The following is a 26,534-nucleotide window of genomic DNA, read 5'->3' on the forward strand; positions in this document are numbered from 1 at the left end:
AATTGATCAGAGGTAGGAGAGGAGAAACAGTAAGGAGATTTACTTGTGATACAGTGTTTAGTGGATGATTAGATTATTTACAGAAATCAACACCAAATAGAAATATAATATAATGGAACACAGGACAATCAACAGAGCTTACATGTGTTAAATCATCACCTAAAATAGTATTTTATTACAGTCACAGAGCTAGAAGGGACTTCAAAAGACACCTTGTCCAGCCTCAACTACCTGGGGGGTTGGGGAAGGGAGATATCAAGTGCTTAAAGGGTACAGATCAGAGTGCAGAGGTGACACAAAAGGGAGAGGGAGTCGAGGAAATGAGGGCTTAATCACAGAAGGCTTCTTGGAGGAAATTTGATTTCAATAAGGCTTTGAAGGTGGGGAGAGTGATAGTCTGTCAGATAGGATGGGGAGGGAGTTCCAGGCCAGAGGGAGGATGTGGGCAAGGGGTCAGCCATGAGATAGATGAGACTGAGGTACAGTGAGTAAATTGGCGTTAGAGGAATGAAGTGTGCAGAATAGGTTGTGGTAGAAAGTCAGCTAGGTAAGGCAGGAGGGGGAGAGCTGATTGAATCCTTTAAAGCTGTTGGTAAGGAGTTCCTGTTTGATGTGGAGTAGAAAAGACAACTGGAGTAGAAAAGACAACCGGAGGTTCTTGAGGAGTGGGAAGACATGGACTGAACTTAAAAAAAAACACAACAACAACAACAATCCAGGCAGCAGAGTGTGGAGAAACAGGAGGCAGGGAGGTCAGCGAGAAGGCTGAGGGAAGAATGGCCTTATTAAAACTTCCCCAGTCCCATTACATATGGTCATACTTGTTGCTTGCTCTCCTTAATCTTACCAAGTTTAATGACTTTTAAGTTTTAAACTCACAAGGATCCAGCTGAATAATATTAAACAAACCAAAAGTGAATAATGTATTGCTAAAGTAAACTTTGACAAATAATTTTTGAAATTCAGCCTGAATCTGCATGTTTTCTAAATTTGGCATAGGACAACTGAATGGCCAAAGAAATTTCTGAAATGGAACTGACAACCACTCTGCCACTTGTCGGCTGTGTGACTGTGGGCAAGTCACTTAACTTCTCTGTGCCTCAGTTCCCTCATCTGTAAAATGGGGATTAAGACTGTGAGCCCCACATGGGACAACCTGATTCCCCTATGTCTACCCCAGCGCTTAGAACAGTGCTCAGCACATAGTAAGCGCTTAACAAATACCAACATTATTAACATTATTATTAATGAAGAGGGCCTTCAACAATACTTGCTACTTCAACAACATTGGTGTGCTTACAGAAGGCAAATGGTTTGTTTTTCGAGATAGCTGTTTTGCAGAAAATATTTTTTAGGCCCAGAATCTCCTCATAGAAAGCCTGATTCTAAGCATCTAACCAACTTTGGAATTGACCCACCTACTCTCCCTTCTGCATAAACTATGAGCCCATGTGGGACAGAGCCTGTGTCCATTGCAATTAACTTTTATCTACCCCAGTGCTCAAAACAGTGTTTGACACATGTTGAACGCTTAACAGATATAATAATAATAATAAAAATAATAATAATAATCCACATGACAAAACAAACACCAGGACCAAATACAATTTGTCCTGCCTTCCAAATCTACTTCAGTGGCAGAGGGCACCTCAGTCTTTTCAACCCCATTACCCCATCTGTGTTCTCACACTCTGCTGCTAATATGGGTAGTTTCAGGTCAGTCCCTAGAATCCAGGCAAGCTAGTGATGGGCTGAGAGGAGGGCAGGCCAGGATAATCAGCACCTCTGGGAAGCAACTAGTAGTTGGGCAGACTAGGTCAATCCAGAGGTATGCATGAGAAAAGAATAGCATGGCATGCATGCTTTTTATTTTTAATGGCATTTGCTAATCATTCATTCATTCATTCATTCAATAGTATTTATTGAGCGCTTACTATGTGCAGAGCACTGTACTAAGCGCTTGGGATGAACAAGTCGGCAACAGATAGAGACAGTCCCTGCCGTTTGACGGGCTTACAGTCTAATCGGGGGAGACGGACAGACAAGAACAATGGCACTAAACAGCGTCAAGGGGAAGAACATCTCGTAAAAACAATGGCAACTAAATAGAATCAAGGCGATGTACAATTCATTAACAAAATAAATAGGGTAACGAAAATATATACAGTTGAGCGGACGAGTACAGTGCTGTGGGGATGGGAAGAGAGAGGTGGAGGAGCAGAGGGAAAAGGGGAAAATGAGGCTTTAGCTGCGGAGAGGTAAAGGGGGGATGGCAGAGGGAGTAGAGGGGGAAGAGGAGCTCAGTCTGGGAACGCCTCTTGGAGGAGGTGATTTTTAAGTAAGGTTTTGAAGAGGGAAAGAGAATCGGTTTGGCGGAGGTGAGGAGGGAGGGCGTTCCAGGACCGCGGGAGGACGTGACCCAGGGGTCGACGGCGGGATAGGCGAGACCGAGGGACGGCGAGGAGGTGGGCGGCAGAGGAGCGGAGCGTGCGGGGTGGGCGGTAGAAAGAGAGAAGGGAGGAGAGGTAGGAAGGGGCGAGGTGATGGAGAGCCTTGAAGCCTAGAGTGAGGAGTTTTTGTTTGGAGCGGAGGTCGATAGGCAACCACTGGAGTTGTTTAAGAAGGGGAGTGACATGCCCAGATCGTTTCTGCAGGAAGATGAGCCGGGCAGCAGAGTGAAGAATAGACCGGAGCGGGGCGAGAGAGGAGGAAGGGAGGTCAGAGAGAAGGCTGACACAGTAGTCTAGCCGGGATATAACGAGAGCCCGTAGCAGTAAGGTAGCCGTTTGGGTGGAGAGGAAAGGGCGGATCTTGGCGATATTGTAGAGGTGAAACCGGCAGGTCTTGGTAACGGATAGGATGTGTGGGGTGAACGAGAGGGACGAGTCAAGGATGACACCGAGATTGCGGGCCTGCGGGACGGGAAGGATGGTCGTGCCATCCACGGTGATGGAGAAGTCTGGGAGCGGACCGGGCTTGGGAGGGAAGATGAGGAGCTCAGTCTTGCTCATGTTGAGTTTTAGGTGGCGGGCCGACATCCAGGTGGAGACGTCCCGGAGGCAGGAGGAGATGCGAGCCTGAAGGGAGGGGGAGAGGACAGGGGCGGAGATGTAGATCTGCGTGTCATCTGCGTAGAGATGGTAGTCAAAGCCGTGAGAGCGGATGAGTTCACCGAGGGAGTGAGTGTAAATGGAGAACAGAAGAGGGCCAAGAACTGACCCTTGAGGAACTCCAACAGTTAAAGGATGGGAGGGGGAGGAGGCTCCAGCGTAGGAGACCGAGAATGATCGGCCAGAGAGGTAAGAGGAGAACCTGGAGAGGACAGAGTCCGTGAAGCCAAGGTGAGATAAGGTATGGAGGAGGAGGGGATGGTCGACAGTGTCAAAGGCAGCAGAGAGGTCAAGGAGGATCAGAATGGAGTAGGAGCCATTGGATTTGGCAAGAAGGAGGTCATGGGTGACCTTAGAGAGAGCAGTCTCGGTAGAGTGGAGGGGACGGAAGCCAGATTGGAGGGGGTCTAGGAGAGAATGGGAGTTAAGGAATTCTAGGCATCGATTGTAGACGACTCGTTCTACGATTTTGGAAAGGAAGGGTAGTAGGGAGATAGGACGATAACTGGAGGGGGAAGTGGGGTCAAGAGCGGGTTTTTTTTAGGATTGGGGAGACGTGGGCATGTTTGAAGGCAGAGGGGAAGGAGCCCTTGGAGATTGAGTGGTTAAAAATAGAAGTTAAGGAAGGGAGGAGGGCAGGGGCGATGGTTTTAAGAAGGTGAGAGGGAATGGGGTCCGAGGCGCAGGTGGAGGGGGTGGCAGTTGCGAGGAGGGAGGAGATCTCCTCTGAGGATACTGCAGGGAAGGATGGGAAAGTAGGGGAGGGGGTTGGTGGGGGGGAGGGGAGAGGCGGAGGGGTGACTTTGGGGAGCTCAGACCTGATCGTGTTGATTTTCGTGAGGAAATAGGTGGCCAGATCATTAGGGGTGAGAGATGGGGGAGGGGGAGGAACAGGGGGCCTAAGGAGAGAGTTAAAGGTCCGGAACAATCGGCGGGGGTGACGGGCATGGGTGTCGATGAGGGAGGAGAAGAAGCTTTGCCTGGCGGAGGAGAGGGCAGAGTTAAGGCAGGAAAGGATAAATTTGAAGTGTGTGAGGTCGGCTTGGTGCTTGGACTTTCGCCAGCAGCGCTCAGCAGCTCGAGCATAGGAGCGTAGGAGGCGGACAGAGGAGGTGATCCAGGGCTGTGGGTTAGTGGAGCGAGAGCGGCGGAGGGAAAGGGGGGCGAGAGAGTCGAGATGAGTAGAGAGGGTGGAGTTGAGAGCAGAGACCCGCTCGTCGAGAGTGGGAAGAGAGGACAGGGCGGCAAGGTGAGGCGAGATGCTATTGGAAAGACGGATGGGATCGAGAGAGCGGAGGTCTCTGTGGGGCAGTAGCGAAGATTTGCAGGGGGAGGGAGTGTGAGAGATGAGGCAGGTGAGAAGGTTATGGTCAGAGAGAGGGATTTCAGAGTTGGTGAGGGAGGAGATAGTGCAGCGGTAGGAGATGACGAGATCGAGGGTGTGACCGAGTCGGTGAGTGGGCGCGGTATGGTGGAGGAGGAGGTCGGCAGAGTCGAGGAGGGATAGCAGGCGGGCGGCAGAGGAGTCGTCGGGTACATCCGTATGGATGTTGAAGTCTCCAAGGATCAGAGTGGGCAGAGAGAAGGAGAGGAGGAAGGTGAGAAAGGGGTCAAGGTGGTTGAAGAAGTCGGAGGTGGGACCGGGAGGGCGGTAGATGACGGCGACAAGTAACTGGAGTGGGTGGTAGAGGCGAATGATATGGGCTTCGAAGGAGGGGAAGGAGGGGGGCGGGAGGAGGGATAGTGCGGAAGCGGCATCGGGGCGAGAGGAGGAAGCCGACGCCTCCTCCCTTACCGGTGAGTCTGGGGGAGTGGGAGAAGGAGAGGCCTCCGCTGGAGAGAGCGGCGGCGGAGACCGTGTCTTCGGGAGAGAGCCACGTTTCCGAAAGGGCGAGGAGGAGGAGAGAGCGGGAGAGGAAAAGGTCATGGATGAAAGGTAGCTTGCCTGTAATAGAGCGGGGGTTCCAGAGGCCACACTTGAAAGTAGCTGTGGGTGCAAGGGGAGGAGGGGGGGAAGGGCGGGGGGAGGGGAGGGTTTGGATGGGAAGGAGGTGGCGGGGCCCTGGACGAGGAGAGGGGGATGAGGGGTGGCGGTGGGACAAGAGGACTGGGATGGGGCATGGGTGGGGAAGAGAGAAGGGGGGAGGGGGTGAAGAGGGGGTTTGGTGGGGGGAAGAGTAGGGGGAGGGGGAAGAGGGGTAGCGCTGGTAAAGTGGGGTTCTAGGGCGGGAGAGAGGAGGGGGGGAGGAGACAGAGGAGAGAGCGGGAAAGAGCTGAGCGAGAGAGGGGAAGGGGAAGGGGAGGATAGGAAGGGGCGGGAGGGGGGAGGGGGGGAGGAGGGACATGGCGAGGCCAGAGAGGTGGGTGGCAGCACTGACAACAATAAACAGTAATAAACGAAATCGGTAATATAGCAACATGATACAATATGATACAATACAGTGGTGCTAATATAGCAACATGATACAGTATGATACAATATAGTCGTGTTAATAAAAGGGGTGATGACCAGGGTCGGGGGTAGACTCGATTAAGGGGTGACCTGATCAAATTCAAAATCTGACGACAATAAACAATAAAAAGCGAGATCGCAAATATAGCAACATGCTACAGTAAGGCACACTACAATAGTGTTAATAAGCAGGCGATGACCAGGGTCGGGGGACGAGCCGACCCTACCCGATCAGACTCAAAGTCAAGCGGCCAGCGGCCGAGAGAGTCCCAGAGCTCATGACCAAATAACCCTGTGGCGGCGGGGGGGCCCTTTGTGCTAGGCACTGTACTAAGTGCTGGGGCAGATACAAGGTAAGCAAGTTGGACACATTTCCTCTCCCTCATGGTGCTCATAGTCTTAATCCCCATTTTACAGATGAGGTAACTGAGGCATAGAGAAGTTAAGTGAATTGCCCAAGGTCACCTAGCAGAGAAGTGCCAGAGCTGGTCCTTCTGACTCCCAGGCCCATGCTCTATCCACTAGACCATGGTACTTGTCTCCATAAGCTCAAACAAGCATTTTATCAGTCTACCAAACCCTCTTTTGAGTGTAAATTAGTGGGGATAAAAAACAGAGATGGTCCATTAACCTTCTTTTCATATTCTACAGCCTGCCATCAAAATCTCCCATCCCAGATGCTTACCACTAACTGGCATTTTGCCAAACACAAAGCTGCTCATTTCATATAACCATTGTACTTCCACAATTTGAGGATGGGAATTTATTAAAGAATGTGATTTGATTTGTCATAAATCTCTCTTCTCAGTCAACCAGTGATCAGAAGGGTTATCAGGATATCAAAACCTTCTGATGCAAATTGGTGGCTGCTGAGTAGTTTTAAATAAATGACTCCCTTACCACAGGTGAGTTTACTTTAATAAAACATTAGGCAACCAGAGTTCAAGAAAAACCTCATAGAAGCTTTAAAAAGGGGGGTTGGATTCTTAAAGCACATATCAGTGAACATCAAACATGGAAAAAACACACATTAACTCTAACCTGAATCTAGATGGGTCGGAGGCCTCAAACTTATGAACCAGTATTTTGTCAATGGAAGAAATTCTATATTAAAGGAGACAGACTGCTTGCCCTGCTCATCTGAATTACTAAATGAAAACCTTCCTTGCTGATGAGAAATGGTCTCATTTCCATTCATTTTTGAGACCTGATTCTTTAAAATTCATTTTACATGAGAGTGTTGAAGAGCACTTAGCAATGTAGTAAGATCATCAGTACGACTTACTCCACAGCATTAATACCCAAAAAGAGAAGCAGTGTAACCTAGTGGATACAATATGAGCCAGGGAATCAGAAGGACCTGGGTTCTAATCCCCGCTCTGTCAGTTGCTGCTGCTTGGGCAAGTCACTTCTTGTCTCTGTGCCTCAGTTACCTCATCTGTAAAATTAGGATTAAGACTGTGAGGTCCATGCGGGACTTGGACTGTGTCCAACCTGATTAGCTTGTATCTATCCCAGCGCTTACAGATGAAGCACAGAGCAGCTAAGTGACTTGCCAAGATCACACAACAGCCATTGTAATAATAGTAATGATAATAATAGTAATAATAATAATTGTGGTATTTTCTAAGTGCCTTCTATATGACAAGCACTGTATTAAGTGCTGGGGTAAAATACATCAGGGCCCACATGGGAATCACAGTCTAAGTGGGATGGAGAACAGGTAATGAATCCCCATTTGCAGGTGAGGGAATTGAGGCACAGAAAAGTTAAGTGAATTTCTCAAGGTCACACAGCAGGTGAGTGGCAGAACTGGAATTAGAACCCAGGGCCTCTGATTCCCAGGCCTGTGCTCTTTCTATTAGGCCATCTGCTTCCCTGCCTGGTCAGGTGATATATAAAAAGTCCCAGTACCATATTTTTCCCAAATTTGGAATTTCTATACATGTTACTCTTCATTTTTGGTATAGATTTCATATTTTCACTTTTATGCCTCTTCCCTCTTCAATCTAGTTTACATGACTTCAAGGCACTCAATCTATCTCCACTCAACTATTCATTCTCTTCTCTTATTATACTGTGAGCTTACACTCTTCACACAGTGGGAAGGGAATGTGTCTACCAACTCTGTTATACTGCACTTTCCCAAGCACTTATGTGCTCTGCATATAGCAAGTGATGAATAAATATTATAGATTAATCTTTAGATATTCTAGAATTTGCCAGGAAGCAGGAAAATGGGCAGAGAGAGAAAAGAAGGAAATGCAAGTATATCTAACTGAATTTTGGAGAGTTCATTTAGGGAGATGGAGGGACTTATTAAAACATGGAGTAAACATACTGAGAACTACCACCATGAATTTATATACTGCTAATAAACCCAAAAGATGATAAACCATTGAAATGGAGGGATTCTTTCGCCAATTATCCCTACATACTTTGGGACTGAAAGTTAAGCTAATTATCATGAAGAAGAGAATGCAAAAATATGCTGGAGCATATATGCGTTGTTTTTTTTAAAAGTGCCATGGGGTACTGGATTTTCATATGACAAAATAATTTTAAAAAGGTGTGTCCAGATCTAAGGAGGGATGTCAGGAATTTGGAAAGGGCTCACAGGTCAATCACAAAGATAGTTTAAGGGGTTGGAAAGATAGATCTATAAAGAAAGATTTTAAAAAACAGGGATTCTTCATCCTGGAGTGAAGCTCCAGAGCAAGACTCCTCTCCTTCTACCCCCAGCCCCTCAATCAGTAGACACATAGGTTCTAGGGAAGGTGTCATAGTGAAGTCTAGGCATTGGGACTCCTATATCAATGTTCCTAGGCTCATGAAACACAGTTCCAGAAACATTAAAGACAATGACGGACACACAAAGCCCCAACTTATGAACATGCAAAATGTGAAACCACAACCACCAAACTTCCACACAGTAGTGAGACTGCTGCTACTTTCACACCTTATTTGGGAGGGAGACAACCCATAACCAATTTGGGGGGCCTTAAAAATGCACATCGTCAGGCAGTCACCACTACATCACAACCTATCTTATGGAATTTGAAGTAACAGAAATTAGTCCAACTGTATGTGAAAAAGCACATAAATTCCCATGTTTTTAAGGCCGGTGCCAAAATACTAACTTAAAATATAGAAAATCTTCCATGTGTATCAAAACAAATCATGACTGGAATAAAAAAAAAACTCCGTGTTAATAATAAACCCTCTGCATCAAAGAGAAACTCTTTACCATCAAGCTTTAAAACACTCAATCAACTTGCCTCCTCCTACTTTAACTCACTGATCTCCTATAGCACAGTCCATACACTTCACTCCTCTAGTACCAGATTGATCACTGCGCCCCAGTCTCATGTATCTGGCTGTCAACCCCTTTCAATCAATCATATTTAGTGTGTGCTTACTGTGTGCAAAGCACTGTACTAAGCGCTGAGGAGAGTACAATATAACAGAGTTGTAGACGTGTTCCCTGCCAGCAACAAGTTTGCAGTCTAGAGGGGGAGACGGTAATATAAATAAATTATGGATATGTACATAAGTGCTGTGGAGCTGAGGGAGGGGTAAATAAAGGGAGTAAATCCACCAATGCAAGGGTGACACAGATGGGAGTGGGAGAAGAGGAAGTGAGGGCTTAGTTGGGGAAGACGTCAGAGGAAATACAGCTTCAAAAAGGCTCAGAAGATGGGGAGAGTACTTGTCTGATATGAAGAGGGAGGGCATTCCAGGCCAGAGGCAGGATGTAGGCAAGGAGTCAGCAGCAAGATAGGTAAGATCGAGGTATAGTGAGTAGGTTGGCATTAGAGGAGCGAAGCTTGCGGGCTGGGTTGTAGTAGGAGAGCAGTGAGGTAAGATAAGAGAGGGTGATTGAGTGCTTTAACGATGAGGGTAAGGAGTTTCTGTTTGATACAGGGGTGGATGGGCAACCACTGGAGGTGAGGAGTGGAGAAACAAAGACTGAACAATTCTGTAGATAAATGATCCTGGCAGCAGAGAGAAATATGTACCAAAGTGAGGAGAGACAGGAGGCAGGGAGGTCAGCAAGAAGGCTGATGCAGTGGTTGAGATGGGATAAGATAAGTGTTGGGATTAATATGGTAGGAGTTTGGATGGAGAGGAAAGGACAGATTTTAATGATGTTACGGAGGCTATGGAGGCTGAATTGACAAGATTTGGTGACAGATTGAATATGCAGATCGAATGGGATGAGTCAAGGATAATGCCAAGTTGACAGGTTTGTGAGAGGAAGAAAGGTGGTGCTGTCCACAGATGGGAAAGTCACAGGGAGGACAGAGTTTAGGTGGATAGATGAAAAGTTCTATTTTTCACATGTTAACTAGAGATGTCCTAAAGGCAGGAGGAAATATGAGCCTGCAAAGAAGGAGAAAGATTGGAGCTGTAGGTGTAGATTTGAGAATCATCCGCATAGAGATGGCAGGTAAGTCATGGGAGCAAATGAGTACTCCAAGGGAATGGGTGTAGATGGAGGCTAGAAGATGACACAGAATTGAGTCTTGAGAGACTCCCACTGTCAGAGGGTGGGAGGTGGAGGAGGAACCTGCAAAAGAGCCTGAGAAGGTGCAGTGAGAGAGACAGGAGAATCAGGAGAGAAGACAGTGTCAGTGAAGCTAAGGTTGGATAATGTTTCCAGGAGGAGAGGGTGGTACACAGTGATGAAGGCAGTTGAGAGGTTGAGGAGGATTAGGATGGAATATAAGATGTTAGATTTAGCAAGAAGGAGATCACTAGGAGGGCAATTTATATGGAGTGAAGGGGATGGACGCCAGCGTGCAGGGGGTCGAAGAAAGGAAGTGGAGACAGCAGGTGTAGACAACTTCCTCAAGGAGGTTGGAGAGGAGTGGTAGGAAGGAGATGGGGTGATAACTGGAGGGAGTTGTGGGGCAAAGGGAAGGGGGTTTTTTAGGGTAGGGGATACTTGAACATGTTTGAAAGCAGTGGAAAGAAAGAAGCCATTGGCGAGTAAACAGTTGAAAATGGTAGTCAGGGAGGGAGAGGGAAAGTGATTAGATAAGGTATGAAGTCAAGGGGTCAGAGGCACAGGAGGAGGGTGTGGTTTTGACAGGAGGTGGGAAGTCTCCTCTTGAGATACTGCTGGGAAAGAAGGAAGAGTCGAAGAAGGGGCAGGAAGGGGGAGGAACTGGAGAGGAGCAGGGGAGATTTTAGGGAAATCATGCCTGATGCTTTCAATTTTCTTAATAAAGTACATGGACGGGTCATTAGGAGCAAGAGAGGGGGAGTGGGGGACGGGGGCTTGAGGTGGAAGTTAGATATATGAAATAACTGGATCAGGCAATGGGCATGGGAGTCAATAAGGAGATGGAGACATAATGTTTCCAGGCAGAGGAGAGGGCAGAGTTAACGTAAGCAAGGATAAATTTGAGACGGACAAGGACAGCTTGATTTGATCTGGATTTCTGCCAGCAGTGCCCTGCGGCTCATACACAGAGCGAAAGAAGCAGGCTGGAGAGGTGATCCAGGGCTGTGGTGTAGTGGTAAGAGATTGACGAAGGGATTGGAGAGCGAGTGAGTTGAACTCAGTAGAGAGGATGGTGTTAAGGGAATCAATTTTTGTGTCAAGGGAAGGTAGCATGGGTATGGACACTAAATGGGGCCGGATGAATTGAGAAAATTGGTGTGGGTCAAAAGAATGGAAATCTGTATGGGAGGAACAAGATAGGTTTGTGGGGAGGGGCTGTGTGAGAGCAGGCAAATGTGGAGGTTGTGGTCAGATAATGGGATTTCAGAGTTGGATTTCAGAGTGGAAATTCAAAAATGTTATCAAATGCATTAGTATAATAAAAGGACCAACAACACATAAAGCAAATAGAAAAATATAAATGAACACTTGCTTTTGCCAACAGCCATCACCATGTTAAATATAAAACACAAAACTGTAAACATGACAAAACAGCCAAACTGTTGAATATAAATATGCAATATAAATCAGCTATTAAAAAACAAAATCAGATTACAGAGTAAATGCATCCTAAGCATTTGCATTTTGAAATTGAGTTTGTAAAGACACTCTTACATTTTTGGAATTATTGATTTGCAGTAGTTCTGGATTAAGGGAAAAAAGTCATGCAAGAACAGCCTATTTTGACTAACCAAATCAAAACTAAATAAAAGGGAAGAAATGGTTATTGTCTAAGTAATAAATATCCTCTTCTAAAAACTGAAACCAAAAATGAAAATACAGGAAGGTCAGAACACATGAAAGAATCATCTACATGAACACATAAAACCAACCTAATGAGATGTTAAAGAAAACACATCATGCTCATTCTTTCCATAGGAAAAACAAAATTCTGAAGGCAAATAGGATAAAAAGAATAGATGTACCAATAATACCATTTGAATATCTGCATATCCTTTGTTTCTAATAAAAGGGAACAAAGTGTTTAGTACAGTGCTCTGCACACAGTAAACTCTCAATAATCCCTATTTGATGGATTTACGTAAAAAACAAAAAAACAGATTTCACAATAATAATCAAATTTGTTTCAAAATACTAACTCCCTAGCAGTGAGGAAAGCAAAGACCATAGAAATAATTTCACACAAAATGAAATATCAAAATCAGCACCATAAAGTATTTGGGGGCATTTGCATTTAAACTTTACTAAAGTATAAAACTACAAGAACATTTTACCTTTTTCAATAATAAGTTCCTGTAATTCAGTCATAGATTTGGTTATTGCAGAAAGAAGATGAATGCTGGAAAACCACTTTAGTACTTGATTGCAACAGATCTGCGCCTTCTGATTTCCAGCTAAAAGGTCAAATAAGATATGCCATTAAGTTTGATTAAAATCTGTATTTAAGACTTACAGGATAATGTTCATCTGCTAAATAATACCTATATGAAATTCATGTCAAATTCCTTGATGGATTCCATGAAATTTTAGATGCTACTGACATACCCTGAGGATGTTTCTCCTGTTTACAGGCCAAATAAAAGGGGGAAATCACTTAGTTACCACCTTCCATTACTTAGGAGTACCTAAGAGTCTACTTGTATTCTAAGATCATTATCTTCCAACGTATTGCTAGCTGACAAATTCGAGTACATCTCTTTTGGAGACTAAAGATTATATCTGATTCTCATTATTTTCATTCAAATAAAACATTTACGTATTATTTACATTTACCATCAGGGGATGTTGAAAATAAATTTGTAGCTGAGTTCCTCAGGGTTTCTTTACTTTGGCAAATTTACTACATAAAATTAGCTCTATAAAGTGCAGGGAACCCTACTTTTTCAAAGTCTGTAGAGCTTGTCCAATAATTCTATATGCAACCTAGCTTCCTTACATCTCCTTCTTACCAGTCCCAACCATTCCCCAAACCCCCGTAACACTTCCCTGGAACATTCACCACCTCCCAGGAACCACCCCTGCCCAGAGGCTGCAGCTGAGCAGCTGCCCAGAACAGTCGCCAACCGAAACTTGTAAGGGAAAAGGTAGCAGTACTTGCCACACTAAGAGCAGCATCTCCAAAACACAGCAGAACCTCCAGGACCATGCCAGCAGTCACCGGGAGCACAGGCCCACATCCCTTGTCCTGCTACCCCCAGCTCACCACGCGGCCCGGCCCAACTCCTCACCGAGAACGCTCTGTCTGCTCACTCTGCCGTGCTCAACCTATTAACAGTGGAAACACCATCTTCTATCGGGTCCCAACCAAACCCCTTATTCTGCTCCCCAGCTCACTGCCAAATCTGACCTGAATCCAAATGGAGTGCCCAAACACCTGGACCTGATTTTCCCTCTCCGTCCATTGCTCCCCAAGCACCAATCAACGTCTGAGTCCCTAATACTTCACAACATCATTAAAATCTGCCCTTTCCTCTCTATCCACACTGCTACCATGTTAATCCAAGCACTTAACCTATGCTGCTTAACTACTGCATCAGCTTCCTTGCTGAACTCCCAGCCTTCTGTCACTCCCCACTCCAGTCCATACTTCATTCTGCTGCCTGGATCATTTTTCTGTAAAAATCTTCAGACCACGTTTCCTCAAGAATCTCCAGTGGTTGCCCATTCATCTCCACATCAGGCAGAATCTCCTTACCATTGACTTTAAAGCACTCAATTACCTTGCCCCTGCCTACCTTACCTCGCTGCTCTCCTATTACAACCCAGTCCACACACTTTGCTCCTCTAATGCTAACCTTCTCACTGTACCTCGATCTCATCTATCTCATTGCAGACCTCTTGCCCACATCCTGTCTCTGGCCTGAAATGCTCTCCCTCTTCACATCTGACAATGACTCTCCCCACCTTCAAAGCCTTACTGAAGGCACATCTCCTCCAAGAACCCTTTCCTGACTAAGCCCTCATTTCATCTTCTCCTGCTCCCATATGCATGGCCCTTTCACTTGGACTTGCTCCCTTTATTCACCCCTCCCTCAGCTCCACAGCACTTACATACATATCCGTAATTTATTTCTGTTTATTAATGTCTGTCTCCCTGTCTAGACTATAAGCTCATTGTAGACTGGGAACTTGTTTACCAACTCTTCTGTATTGTACTCTTCCAAGCGCTTAGTACAGTGCTCTGCACATAGTAAGTGCTCAATAAATATGACTGATCGATTGATTGGTAATAGATGCCCAGTCTTGAACTACAGCACAACACCTGCCACAGGCCAAGTGCTAGGGCACCAATACAATCATCTCTAGACTGTAAATTCATTAGGGGTAGGGGGCATGTTTGCTAATTCCGTTGGGACTATACTCTCCCAAGAGCTTAATACAGTGTTCTGCACATAGTAAGCACTCAATAAATACCATTTATTGATTGATCTGAAAGGACCTGTGACTAGTCGCCATGGAAACACCAGATCAAGATTTGTCAGATCAAGTATTTGCAGAAACGTCAGATCAATATCCTGTTGCTGCACCTGTGCGGTGTAGAAGCTGCCCCCCTTAAAACTCTTTGACTTCACTGTGTCACCCTGAACCTCTCCTTCTAACAATAATAGTAATTGTGGTATTTGTTAAAGGATTAAGCAGCGTGGCTCAGTGGAAAGAGCCTGGGCTTCAGAGTCAGAGGTCATGGGTTCGATTCCCAGCTCTGCCACTTGTCAGTTGTGTGATTGTGGGCAAGTCACTTCACTTTTCTGTGCCTCAGTTACCTCATCTGTAAAATGGGGATTAACTGTGAGCCTCACGTGGGACAACCTGATGACCCTGTATCTCCCCCAGCGCTTAGAACAGTGCTCTGTACATAGTAAGCGCTTAACAAATACCAACATTATTATTATTATTATTATTATTAAGCACTCAGGAGAGTACAATACAGTAGAGGTGGTAGACATGATCCCTGTCCTCACATGAGGGAGATAGACACTTAAATAAATTACCAATAGGGGAAGCGGTAGAGTATAAGGGTACGCACCTAAGTGCTGTATGGCAGGGGTGAATATCGAAGCGCTTAAGGGGTACAGATTCAAGTGCGTAGTTGTTGCAAAACGTAGGGAAATGAGAGGTTAGTCAGGAAAGGCTTGTTGGAGGAGATATAATTTTGGTAGGGCTTTGAAGATGGAGAGATTGTTTATCTGCTGGATATGAAGCGGGAGGGAGTTTTAGGCAGGGAGGAGGACATGAATGAAGAGTCAGCAGCGAGAGAAATGAGATCAAGTTACAGTGAGTGAGTAGGTGTTAGAGGAGCGAAGTGTGTGGGCTGGGTTGTAGTGGGAGATGAGCAAGGTTAGGTAGGAGGGCGAGAGCTGATTGAGTGCCTTAAAGCCAAAGGTAAGAAGTTTCTGTTTGATGCAGAGCTGAATAGGCAACCACTGGAGGTTTTTGAGGAGTGGAGAGATGTGTGCAAAATGATTTTTTTAGAAAATGATCTAGGCAGCAAAGTGAAGCATGAACTGGAGAAGGGAGAGACTGGAGGCAGGGAGGTAAGTGAGGACGGAAGGGAGGTAGTTGAGGTGGGATATGACAAGTGCTTGGACCAGCATTGGTAGCAGTTTGGATGGGAGTAGATGGAAGGGGAGCATTCTATTCAGTCAGTCAGTCATGTTTATTGAGCACTTACTGTGTGCAGAGCACTGTAAACTAAGTGCTTGGGAGAGTACCATATAACGGACTCACTCCCTGCCCACAGTGAGCTTACAGTAGAGATGTTGTGAAGGTAGGACCCACAGGATTTGGTGACAGACTGAATGTGCAGGTTGAATGATAAGAGAAGTCAAAGCTAATGCCCAGCTAATGGGCTTGTGAGACCAGAAGGCTTTATCTATTTTGATGGTAGTGATGCCTGTCTACTTTTTTTTTGTTGTTGTTGTCTGTCTCCCCCTTTTAGACTGTGAGCCCGTTGTTGGGCAGGGATTGTCTCTATCTGTTGCCGAATTGTACATTCCAAGCGCTTAGTACAGTGCTCTGCACATAGTAAGCGCTCAATAAATAATATTGAATGAATGAATGTGTCTGTTTATTATTATATTGTACTCTCCCAAGTGCTGAGTACACTGCTTTGCACACAGTAAGCGCTCAAATATGACGGAATGAATGACTATCCTTATACTCAGTTGTCTACACAACCTATAATTACTTTTACTATCTGTCTCCCCACCTAAATTTATAGCTCCTTTAAAGGAAGGGATCATGTCTGATGACTCTTTTATAGTCTCCCAAATGCTAAGTACACTGCTCTGCAGAGAACATGCTCTATCACATGTTCAGTCAATTGATTGATTGACTGATTAGATTTGGCAGATAGAAAATATTCAATTTTGGAAAAATAAGTTTTTCAAATGTATAATTGGATCATTCTGATTCAGTTGGTGATTTCAAATAGTTTTGACAAAATTACCAATTATTCGTTTATTATAATGCAAGTCAAACAATGCACCCATGCTCTTACCTGACAAAGGAGGCTCAACATCGGATTCTCCTATAGAAACTCGGATTTCTTTGACTCCATGGAAATTTCCCTCCCAGGAGAACAGGAAGTTGGACTTTTCCACCGAACACCGATAACGATTTGCTGCCATCACACAAATGGCAATCTTATGGAAAATATGCAATAGACTTTTGGTTGGCTTCTTCTTTGTTTCATTTCACCTCGATTCTCAGGCTCAGAAAAAATCTGTATCATAGTTCTAATTTTTTGTTTGAGGAATTCAAACTTATTGAGTTGATCTTGAAGAAAGTCCCCTTGTATACACAAGGCACGTATCTGGCTATATAAAGGAAATAAGGCTCCTGCCATTAAGGCACAGGCTGCCAGTAAAGATGTACGTTCCTTTTGAGTCTGTGATAATGTATTTTTCAAATATGCATTTTCAAGTTTCAACTGCTCTTGGTCTTCTTTAATCTTGGCAAATTTTTCCTCATTTCTCTTAGCAATTTCTTCAAATGTCTATGAGAAAAAAGTGGCAAATGATGAACATAAACAAGTATTTCTCACCTCCTTTAAATTCAAAGTTAACTGAGCCATCTTTTTTGCTTTTTCTATTTTACTTGATAAGCAATCATAACAGAAAATGCAATATTTAAATTGAAATTTAATGACAATTATTTTTCATCTTTCTTTTCCTTGAGAGTTAACTGAAATAAAAACTATGGCATATGCTCATAAGAGGAAAAGTACTCCAACTTATTTTCATATAAATATGGACTTTCATTTTAATACTAAATTTTGGCACCGCCGAAGAACCAGAGCAAAAGGAATCTAAAGTAACATATAAAAGTTCATCATCTCCCCTACATAAACCAAGTGAGGGAACAAGAATGGGGGCTAAGAAGTTGGTAAAACCTGAAGAGATATAATGGACAGATTGGCAGCAGCTGGGTTAAGGGGACATAAAGGTGATCTCTTAATTGCTTTGCAATCAACCCCCTACTCATATATTCATAGATGAATTATGTCTGAGAAGCAGAGCCATGTTTTCAATAGAACACTACAGTGACTTTTTTAAACACATGTAGCTGCTTAAGCAAATACCTTGTGGATACTTTTCCAAATAGGTAAGTAATGGAAAGTCAGGTAAGAATATTTACTAAGAGAGTGAACATGTAACCACTTTAAACTAGGAATACTGAATTAGTTTTTATTTTACTGTGACCTGGCAAATAACTTCTTAGATGGTTTGAACCTTGGCTTCTTGATCTGTGTATTACCTTAGGTCAGGGTGCTATTTGGTCTTTAACTCAATTCTGTCCAATCTCACCTGACCAAATGATTCAACACGCTCCATCAAATGTCTCTTTCTCACTTTTCTGCTCTTTTCTCCCTGCTACACACCCAACTCACACACTTCACCCCTCCCAAGATAATCTCCTAGCTGTACCAAATCTCCTATATCCTATTCATTGCTCACAGCCTTTCCTCTGTATGCTATTCCCTCCCTCCTCAAATCTACCAAGCCACCTTCAGAGCCTTTCTAAAAGACTACCTCCTCCAGGAGGCACTCCCCAAATGATCCCCATTTTCTAATCAACCAATACCATGTATTAAGTACCTACTGGGTACAAAACACTGTATTACATGCACTGGATCATGCAATGGAAATTAGTGTATACATGACCCCTGCCCTCAAGGAGCTTACAATCTAGGAAGGGGGACAAATTGCAGAAAGGAGAGAAGTAATAGAATATATAAGAAAAGTACAGAAGTGCAAAGGGAAGTTATGGGTATTTAATTGGGTGCCATGGAAGGGCTGAAATGGCAGTTGAGAGGAAAGGAGAGGAGATGAGAGATTAATCAGGAAAAGGCTTGTGGAGGAGATGTGATTTCAGAAAGTTTGAGAAGATGGGGAGAGCAGTGGTCTGCCAGATGTGAGAAAGGTGGAAGATCCAGGCAGAAGGAAGGGTGTGAGTAAGAATTCGGTGATGGGAGAGATGAGAATGAGGCACAGTGAGTAAGGTTAGCTTTAATGAAACAGAGTATGAGAGCTGGGGTCTAGAGGGCATATGGAGAGGATATATAAGGGATTGAGGATTGATTGAGTGCCTTAAAGTCACTGGAGGTTTTTGAAGAGTGTGGTGATTCCCACAAAGATGTTTCACAAAAAGTATCTGGAAGGATGATTGGTAGGTTGGATAGGATAGAAGATAAATGACCTAACCATTGCAATAAATGTACTTGACAAAACTTAACAAAATTGTATGGTGTTTGTTAAGTGCTTACTATGGATTAAGGACTGTTCTAAGCACTGGGGTAGATATAAGTTAATCAGGTCAAACAGTCCCTGTCCCACGTGGGACTCAAACTAAGTAGGAGGGGGAATAGGTATTTAATCCACATTTTATAGTTGAGGAAACTGAGGCACAGAAAAGTTAAGTGATTTGCCCAAGGTCACACAGCAAGCAATTGGCAGAGCCAGGATTAGAACCCAGATCATTTGACCCCCAGGCCTGTGCTCCTTCCACTAGGCCACGCTGCTTCCTGGAACCAAACCTCCACAAGAACCCTTGTCAATGGAAACCGATGTTCTGGTAGGGTTCTGACCTTAATGTAAGTGATTAGTACAGCACTCCACAGACAATAAGCACTCAACACATATAACTGATAAATCCTGACCTAAGCAAGACTCAGGATTGTACTGGCCTTAGGATTACAATGATTTCGATTCACCACCACTGACTCTTTGGTTTTCAAAATCCCTACACGGTAGGGCACTAATCAATCATATTTACTGAGTGCTTACTGTATGCAGAGCACTGTAGTCAATGCTTGGGAGAGCCCACTATAATACAGTTGATAGACACAATGAGCTCACAGTCTAGCAAACAACATACAACATGCAGAAGCAGAAGGCCAAGACTGAATCTGTAGGAATCCAAATGATGAAACTGTGCATCTTCAGCCGCCTCAGACCCCAAGCTTCAGCGGAAATACTACCTTGATGCTGCAGATGGTATAGCGCAGTCATTTGGAAAGACGAGCTGAAAGGCACCAAGCCATTTAAGCAACTACAGCAGGGGGAACTATGAACTACTAACCACAGTAGATAAGGGCAAGCCAGTGTGAGGATGACCATAGTAGTGTAGTCACCAGGACTCTTCCGTTTTCTCCAAGCTTATCGGTGCAACAAAGCTGTTAGCTTTGCTCTCAGAGGGTAGTTAATTCCCAAGAGTTATGTGGGATTTGTTTAATCAACTAGAAAGGAAAAATAAAAAGGCAAAGATTGGAAAAAGGTAGTCATTTTAAATGATATACCAGTCAGTTCCAAAAAATCAGATTTTACATTGATTGTATATTGGTGGCTGAAATGTAGTCTCTAGAAGCTGACCACACCTAAACTGTGTCTCACCTGATAAGCCTGCATCTACTTCAGTAGTTAGAACAGTGCTTAACAAATACAATTATAATTAAATTGCTAAATCTTTTTCAGCTGTACTCATTTAAATTCTAGTTAAAATAAAATAGAGCAGCAAAATAAAAGCTACAATGAATACCTAAGTGAACAGGACTTTGATTTTTAGGATATATTAGGCTTTTAAATTAACCCCGATATTCCATAGATGTTATCAGGCATACTGTATTATTTATTGAATGTGATTTTTGCAGAACAAAGCTCATCTGGTGGTATGGCTAGGAGCAAGTGTAAGAGCAACTTAGAGTTAAAAGGAGTAAGATTCTCCACCCTAGGAGGTTAAATTGCCAAGATTTTTAAAAGTAAATATAAGGCAGATGTGACACAGAGCAGAGTAGCTCTGACTTTCCCCTGCAAGTCAAATATCCTCATCTACATCCCAAGGATGACCAAAAAACTGAGAGTTCTTAAAGTCTTCCCAGACATTTTCTTAGACCAACGCATCATGACTCAGATGGACAGTCAGGTAACAATGCACTACATAAATAAACAAGGAGGACCCACTCCATTTCATCTTGCAAAGAGACTCTGGAAATCAGGCAATGGGTACCACAAAACAGGATCTCGTCATTTAGTCTCCTACCTAGTAGAAGACACGGATGCTTGAGCTGACAGGTGGTGAACCCCCATGAGTAGCCAATCAGCAGCTCAGTTGCTGACAACCTATTCTCATAGAAAGGCAATTCAGAGATGGACTTATTTGTCTTGATAAGTGGCCACATAAAAGGTATTCATGGAATGCCCTCTAAATGTAATGCACTCGAAGAACACCACAGAAGCACAATCTTCATAATGTACTAAAACTCAAACATGCAGGGTAGAGACTTATACCATACCACAAACCTTCCAAAATATTCCTTCCTGGATCCAGTGCCCAACCACAAAAACTCAGTTCGGTTGCCTGGTCCTCCAGAATCTGAAAATGTGGGCTACAGAGTCAAACAAATTGATGAACTAATGAGACCCATATTCGATTTCGAGTGAAACCAAAATTCCTTACCTCTAACTTGTGGTCTCTGAAGTTACATGGCCTCACCAGGTCATTAGCTCCCACACACCTTCACCTGGGATGAGGTCAATTTCTATTTATATGCATATATGGTATATGAGTCACTTCTAGATGATCTTTTCAGGATGTTTTCCACTACATATAATTTGATGTGGAAATCTGGAAAGGGAGGGCTTGGGACAGACTCTGTACCTTCCAGAATGAAACTCAGGTTTCCTGGCAAACCAGATCTAAAAGCTTTGTCAGCAGGTCTGATTTCTCAGGCAACTTGGGAAGGATAACTAATAGAGGAGCTGACAAGACATTTAGCTTCCTTTGTGAGAACACCCCAATTTCCCACAGAGGCTGAGGATGCCAATTTTGATCAAGCATACACACCGCCCTGCCCTAGGCTTCCCTCATGCCACTGCAAAGGCAGGCATGGAGGAGTTAAAAGGTGGAACAAAGGGCAGCCTAGGGTCCTCTTCATCGACTTCTTTCAAAATACTACCATGGTTCGGAAGACTGCAGCTTTGACAGAATATCTCTCTGAAGTGCAAATGACATATCTCTAGAGCTCCAGTGTCAACCTTTCTAGGGAGGTTTGTTTGTCATCAGTTGTAAGTTAGAACTTGTTCCCTGACACCTCACTCTCCACAGACAAAGTGTTCTGGCCAAATAGGTTGTGCTGGAAAGTAGGATGGGTTGGTGAGGATTTGTCTTCACCTCAAGCGCTGGCTGTGTTCTAGCCGATACGGGTCCCCAAACAGAGAAGAAAAAATTATTTATAGAATTGAATGGGGCAAAAATTTTAAAGAAAAATAAATTGAAATCATTCCAATATCATCCTACTGTTGAAAACAATGTAAACTGATCATTTTTAGAAGTACATTAAATCTGTCAGACCTCCACACTACGTGCAATGCACAGGAAATGGATCAGGATATTTTTAGGGGAAGCAGCATGGCATAGTGGATAGAGCACGGGCCTAGGAGTCAGAAGGTCATGGGTTCTAATCCCGGCTCTGCCATTTGTCTGCTATGTGGCCTTTGGCAAGTCACTTCACTTCTTTGGGCCTCAGTTCCCTCATCTGTAAAATGACGATTAAGATTGTGAGCCCCAAGCAGGTCAGGGACTGTGTCCAACCTGATTTGCTGGTATCTACCCCAGCATTTAGAACAGTGCCTGGCACATAGTAAGCACTTTACAAATACCACAATTATTATTAAATAGCATGCAATGATTTTTGTCTTTCCTTTGAAAAATTATAATAAGGACAAAGAAAAAAGTGAGAATGGCAACATCATATTGTCTAAAACTACAAATGGTAGATTACGTTGTTGGTGATTTTTTTTTCAGTTGCAGGGAGTCTAGTATTTCCATATACCAAAACCCTCCACAAAACACTGCACTATAAATGGATTGAACAAAGAAGCCATATATTGAATGAATCATGCAGAGAATTAGCAACCCTTCCATTTTTAAGTATGCTGTAATCAGAGCACATTTGAGGAATTTTCATGAAGCAGCATAGTGAAGCTTATATTACCATTATGGTATATCTGTCTGATTAGTAGAGGATTTCAGTTACCAATTCATAAATGTTAAATTTTTAGAGGAAAAAATATGTTAATGTAATTGGTTTCTACTTCTGCTATGCATACTCACCTTCAGCTGAGGAGACGTAACTCAACTCACAGTCAATTATATTACTATTGGGTCTGCAACATTGTGGGAATATATATTTCCTACTCCTAGGCTCAGGACTTCTATGTCAAATTCTCAGGCCCAAATTAATTAAAGTGGCAGTAACTATTTGAATTCCTCAAAAATGCAATTGGTACTGGTGCCATGGGAAATTCTGTAGTGGTAATTGATATATATTCATGCTTTACATTGAACCTCTTGTTAAAAAAATGAACAAACAAGGGAAATACTGACTGTGGGATCTATCAATCAATTGATGATATTTACTGAGCGCTTACTGTGTGCAGAGCACTGAACTAAGCACTGTGGAGAGTACCATACAACTCAACAGGTACAATCTCTGCCCTCAAGGAGCCAAGCAATATATTTCTGAACAGCCTTAACTAAAAATTTCTTCATTTCCTAAAGTAAAAGTTAATGATAAAAGAATCCTTATACATGAACATATATTCAAATAGCTACTCAAAGTTGGTGTCACTGATGGTAAAGTTCACTTATGAGAGCAAGTATGGCTGGAAAGTCACACTGCGAACACACAAAGACTGTCTCTTGCTTTGCTCTCTTATTTGCTGTCTGCAGCACCTGATAATGTAGTTGCCTTTGTGCCCTTGTCTCCCAATCCTACTCTAGATCCCACAGTCCCCAACAGCTTTGACACTGTGGACCACCGCCTTCAATCAATGGTATTTATTGAGTGCTTACTGTGTGCTGAGCACTGTAGTAAGCACTTCGAGGACTACAATAGAGTAGGTAGACATGATCCCTGTCCACAAGGAGCTTATTGTCTTCAGGGGAAGAGATACATGAAAATAGATTAGGATAGGGAAGCAGCACAGAAGCAGCTGTGGCCTAGTGGAATGAGCATGGGCCTGAGAGCCAGATGACCTGGGTTCTAATCCTGGTTCTTCCACTTGTGTGCTGTGTGACCTTGGGCAATTCACTTCATTTCCCTGGGTCTCAGTTCCCTCATTCGCAAAATGGGGATTTAATAGCAATTCTCCCTCCTACTCAGACTGTGAGTAGTGAGTCCCATGGGAGATCTGATCATTTTGTATCTATTCCAATGCTTAGTACAGTGCTTGACACATAGTAAGTACTTGAACACCACAACTATAGGGGAAATATAATAAGATAATGATATTTACAAAAGTATTATGGGGCTGGGGTGAGCATCAAAGTGATTAAGGGGTAAACAGCTAAGTCTTAGACTGTTCAAACAAAGAGTGAAATGTGCAGGCTGAGAGTTTATTGAGTTCCTTAAGGCCAATAGTGACAAGTTTCTGCTTGATGCAGAGATGGATGGGCACTGGAAGTTTTGGAAGAGTGGGGAGGTATGTGCAGAACAACTCTTTCAGATAAATGACAGGGGCAGCAGAGTGAAGTAGGGACTGGAGAGTGGCAAGACTAGAGTGACTTGCCCAAGGTCACACAGCAGACGATTGGTGGAGCCAGAATTAGAACCCAGATTTTCTGACTCCCAGGTCTGTGCTCTTTCCACGAGGCCAAGCTGCTTCTCACTGTCAAGCTGAACCAAGTGCATGGACCAGCTTGGTGGCAGTTGTGGATGGAAACCAAGGGGCAGATTCTAGAGATGCTGAGAAGACAGGAACAGCAGGATTTGGCGACTGAAAGAATATGCCAGTCGAAGGCGAGATAAGATCAATGAAAATCACAAAGGGATATGGTGCTCCTTTATCTGGTACTCTGCAAAGAGCACGTCCACTGAGTGGGTGTTTATATACATTCATGCAATTTCTAAATCTTATTATCCATTTACTCCCAATCCCCTGGAGAACACATTCGCTCCCATAGCTTCAACTACCATTTCTATTCACATGATTCCCAAATCTACATCTCCAGCCCTGAATTCTCTCCTCAGCCAGCAAGTATTTTTCTCCTGTCTTCAGGACATCTCCATTCGGATGTCCCGCTGACACCTCAAACTTAGCATGTGCAAAACAGAACTCTTTGCTGACCTCCCTGCCTCCTGTCTCTCCCCATTCTAGTCCATACCCTATTCTGCTGCCCAGATCATTTTTCTACAAAACCATTCAGACCGTGTTTCCCCACTCCTCAAGAACCTCCAGTGGTTGCCCGTCCACCACCGCATCAAACTGAAACTCCTTGCCATTGGTTTTAAAGCACTCAATCACCTTGCCCCCTTCTCCCTGATTTCCTACTCCAAGCCAGCCTGCACACTTCGCTCCTCTAATGCCAACCTACTCACTGTACCGCAATCTCATTCCTCTCACCGCCAACCTCTCACTTCCATCCTGCCTCTGGCCTGGAAAGCTCTCCCTTTTCATATCTGACAATCACTCTCCCCATCTTCGAAGTCTTATTAAAAGCACATTTCCTCCAAGAGGCCTCTCCCGAATAAGCCCTCATTTCCTCTTATCCCACTCCCTTCTGTGTCACCCCTGCACTTGGATTTATACCCTTTAATTCACCCCTTCCTCAGCCCCACAGCACTTATGTACATATCCGTAATTTATTTATTGATAGTAATGTCTGTTTCCGCCTCTGCACTGTACATTCACTGTGGGCAGGGGATGTGTCTACTAACTCTGTTATATTGTACTCTCCCAAGTGCTTAGTGCAATGCTCTGCACATAGAAAGTACAGAATAAATATGATTGATTGATATACATTGTAATTCTGCAGCCACTTTAAATTAGTTGTAAATTATAAACCACACATTTATTTTCTTTGAAATAAACGAAGAGTTTCATAATCTTATGGCTCTTTGGCAGAAATTGCATATTAGTTTTAGGAAGGAGCCTACAGTGCTGCTGCCTCATAATATTTTTCTGTTTCTGCCATAATTAGTCTTGCGATTTTACATGTTCTATCATATTAAAAATTTCATCCTGACACTTTTGAAGTTCCTTCAAAGTATCAGACTATTTCTTGCAAATACACTGTAGATGAGCTACCTGCATGGTAGAACAGGAAATGCAAATAAATTTGATTCAAAAGTTGCATAACTCAGTTCATGTCTTTTAAATTTTTAAACTTGCTTTCCTGTAAATGTCTTTTCTAATGTAAGAAGGTCAAGAGATTTAGAATTAGCAGAGATCAGTATATTTATGATCATATTATATGTGAAAAATAAAATATTTGGTTCACAATTGGTGTCATTTAATAGTGTGTTACTTAAAACTGATGTTTCTTCTCTCTTTCATTTTATAATGCATTTAAATGAGGTAATGAAGGGGAACATATTTAGTTCAGAATGCATCTAAAGTAAAATGAAGTATCCCCAATTTGAAATTGGATCTGCAAATGTGCATACATGATGCATACTTATGACAGAGGGGGTCATAGTAGCTCAATAAAAAAGTTCTAAGTTTCTATGAGGAAACTCCCTTTCTTCTGACAGATCCACTTATGCAGATCATGTTGAATGAAATATCTGAAAACCTGGAGTCATGAAAAGGTTTCTAATCCCATCATAGAGATTTTTTTAAAGGCCCATTTCCTACTGATTTTCAATGTTTTTCTTTGAAATGGCAAATAAATTATATTCTCTTTCTCTCTCTTTCTGTCCTTCCCTTCTCTACTGACTGTAGAGATGCTTACATACAAGACAATCAATGATAAGGAACATTTAATAATAATAACAAATAGCACAGTTATTATTGTTATCATTAAGTCCTTACTGTGTGCCAAGCACTGTGGGCCAAAATTGTTTCATAATTCCAGCAGGATAAGAAACTTAGAGAACTTTTTTCCCTTCCTATCCCTCCAGAGCAAATGTGAATGTAGCCAAGATCTGGAATCTTTCTACTCAGACCACATGAACAAAGGTTTGACCTGCTCAATAGAGCCAGCATATGAACCTAGTTCTTTAGCAGGGGTATATGCTGGTCTGCTAAGCCATTTCAATTTATTATAGTAAAAATAAAGTTTT

The 26,534-nt window shown here is 43.4% G+C and overlaps 1 protein-coding gene across 1 annotated transcript in view; it reads right to left on the reverse strand.

The window, feature by feature from the left end:
• Nucleotides 1-26,534, reverse strand: part of CCDC171 (coiled-coil domain containing 171) — a 141,231-nt gene that overhangs the window by 70,897 nt on the left and 43,800 nt on the right. The window contains 5 exon segments of the mRNA XM_039910752.1: nucleotides 12,247-12,366; nucleotides 16,470-16,592; nucleotides 16,847-16,967; nucleotides 24,140-24,246; nucleotides 25,407-25,557. Of these exon segments, the coding sequence (XP_039766686.1) occupies nucleotides 12,247-12,366; nucleotides 16,470-16,592; nucleotides 16,847-16,967; nucleotides 24,140-24,246; nucleotides 25,407-25,557 (622 nt within the window).

This window comes from Ornithorhynchus anatinus, chromosome X5, assembly GCF_004115215.2.
Source record: "Ornithorhynchus anatinus isolate Pmale09 chromosome X5, mOrnAna1.pri.v4, whole genome shotgun sequence".
In the NCBI taxonomy this organism is placed as follows: Eukaryota; Metazoa; Chordata; class Mammalia; order Monotremata; family Ornithorhynchidae; genus Ornithorhynchus; species Ornithorhynchus anatinus.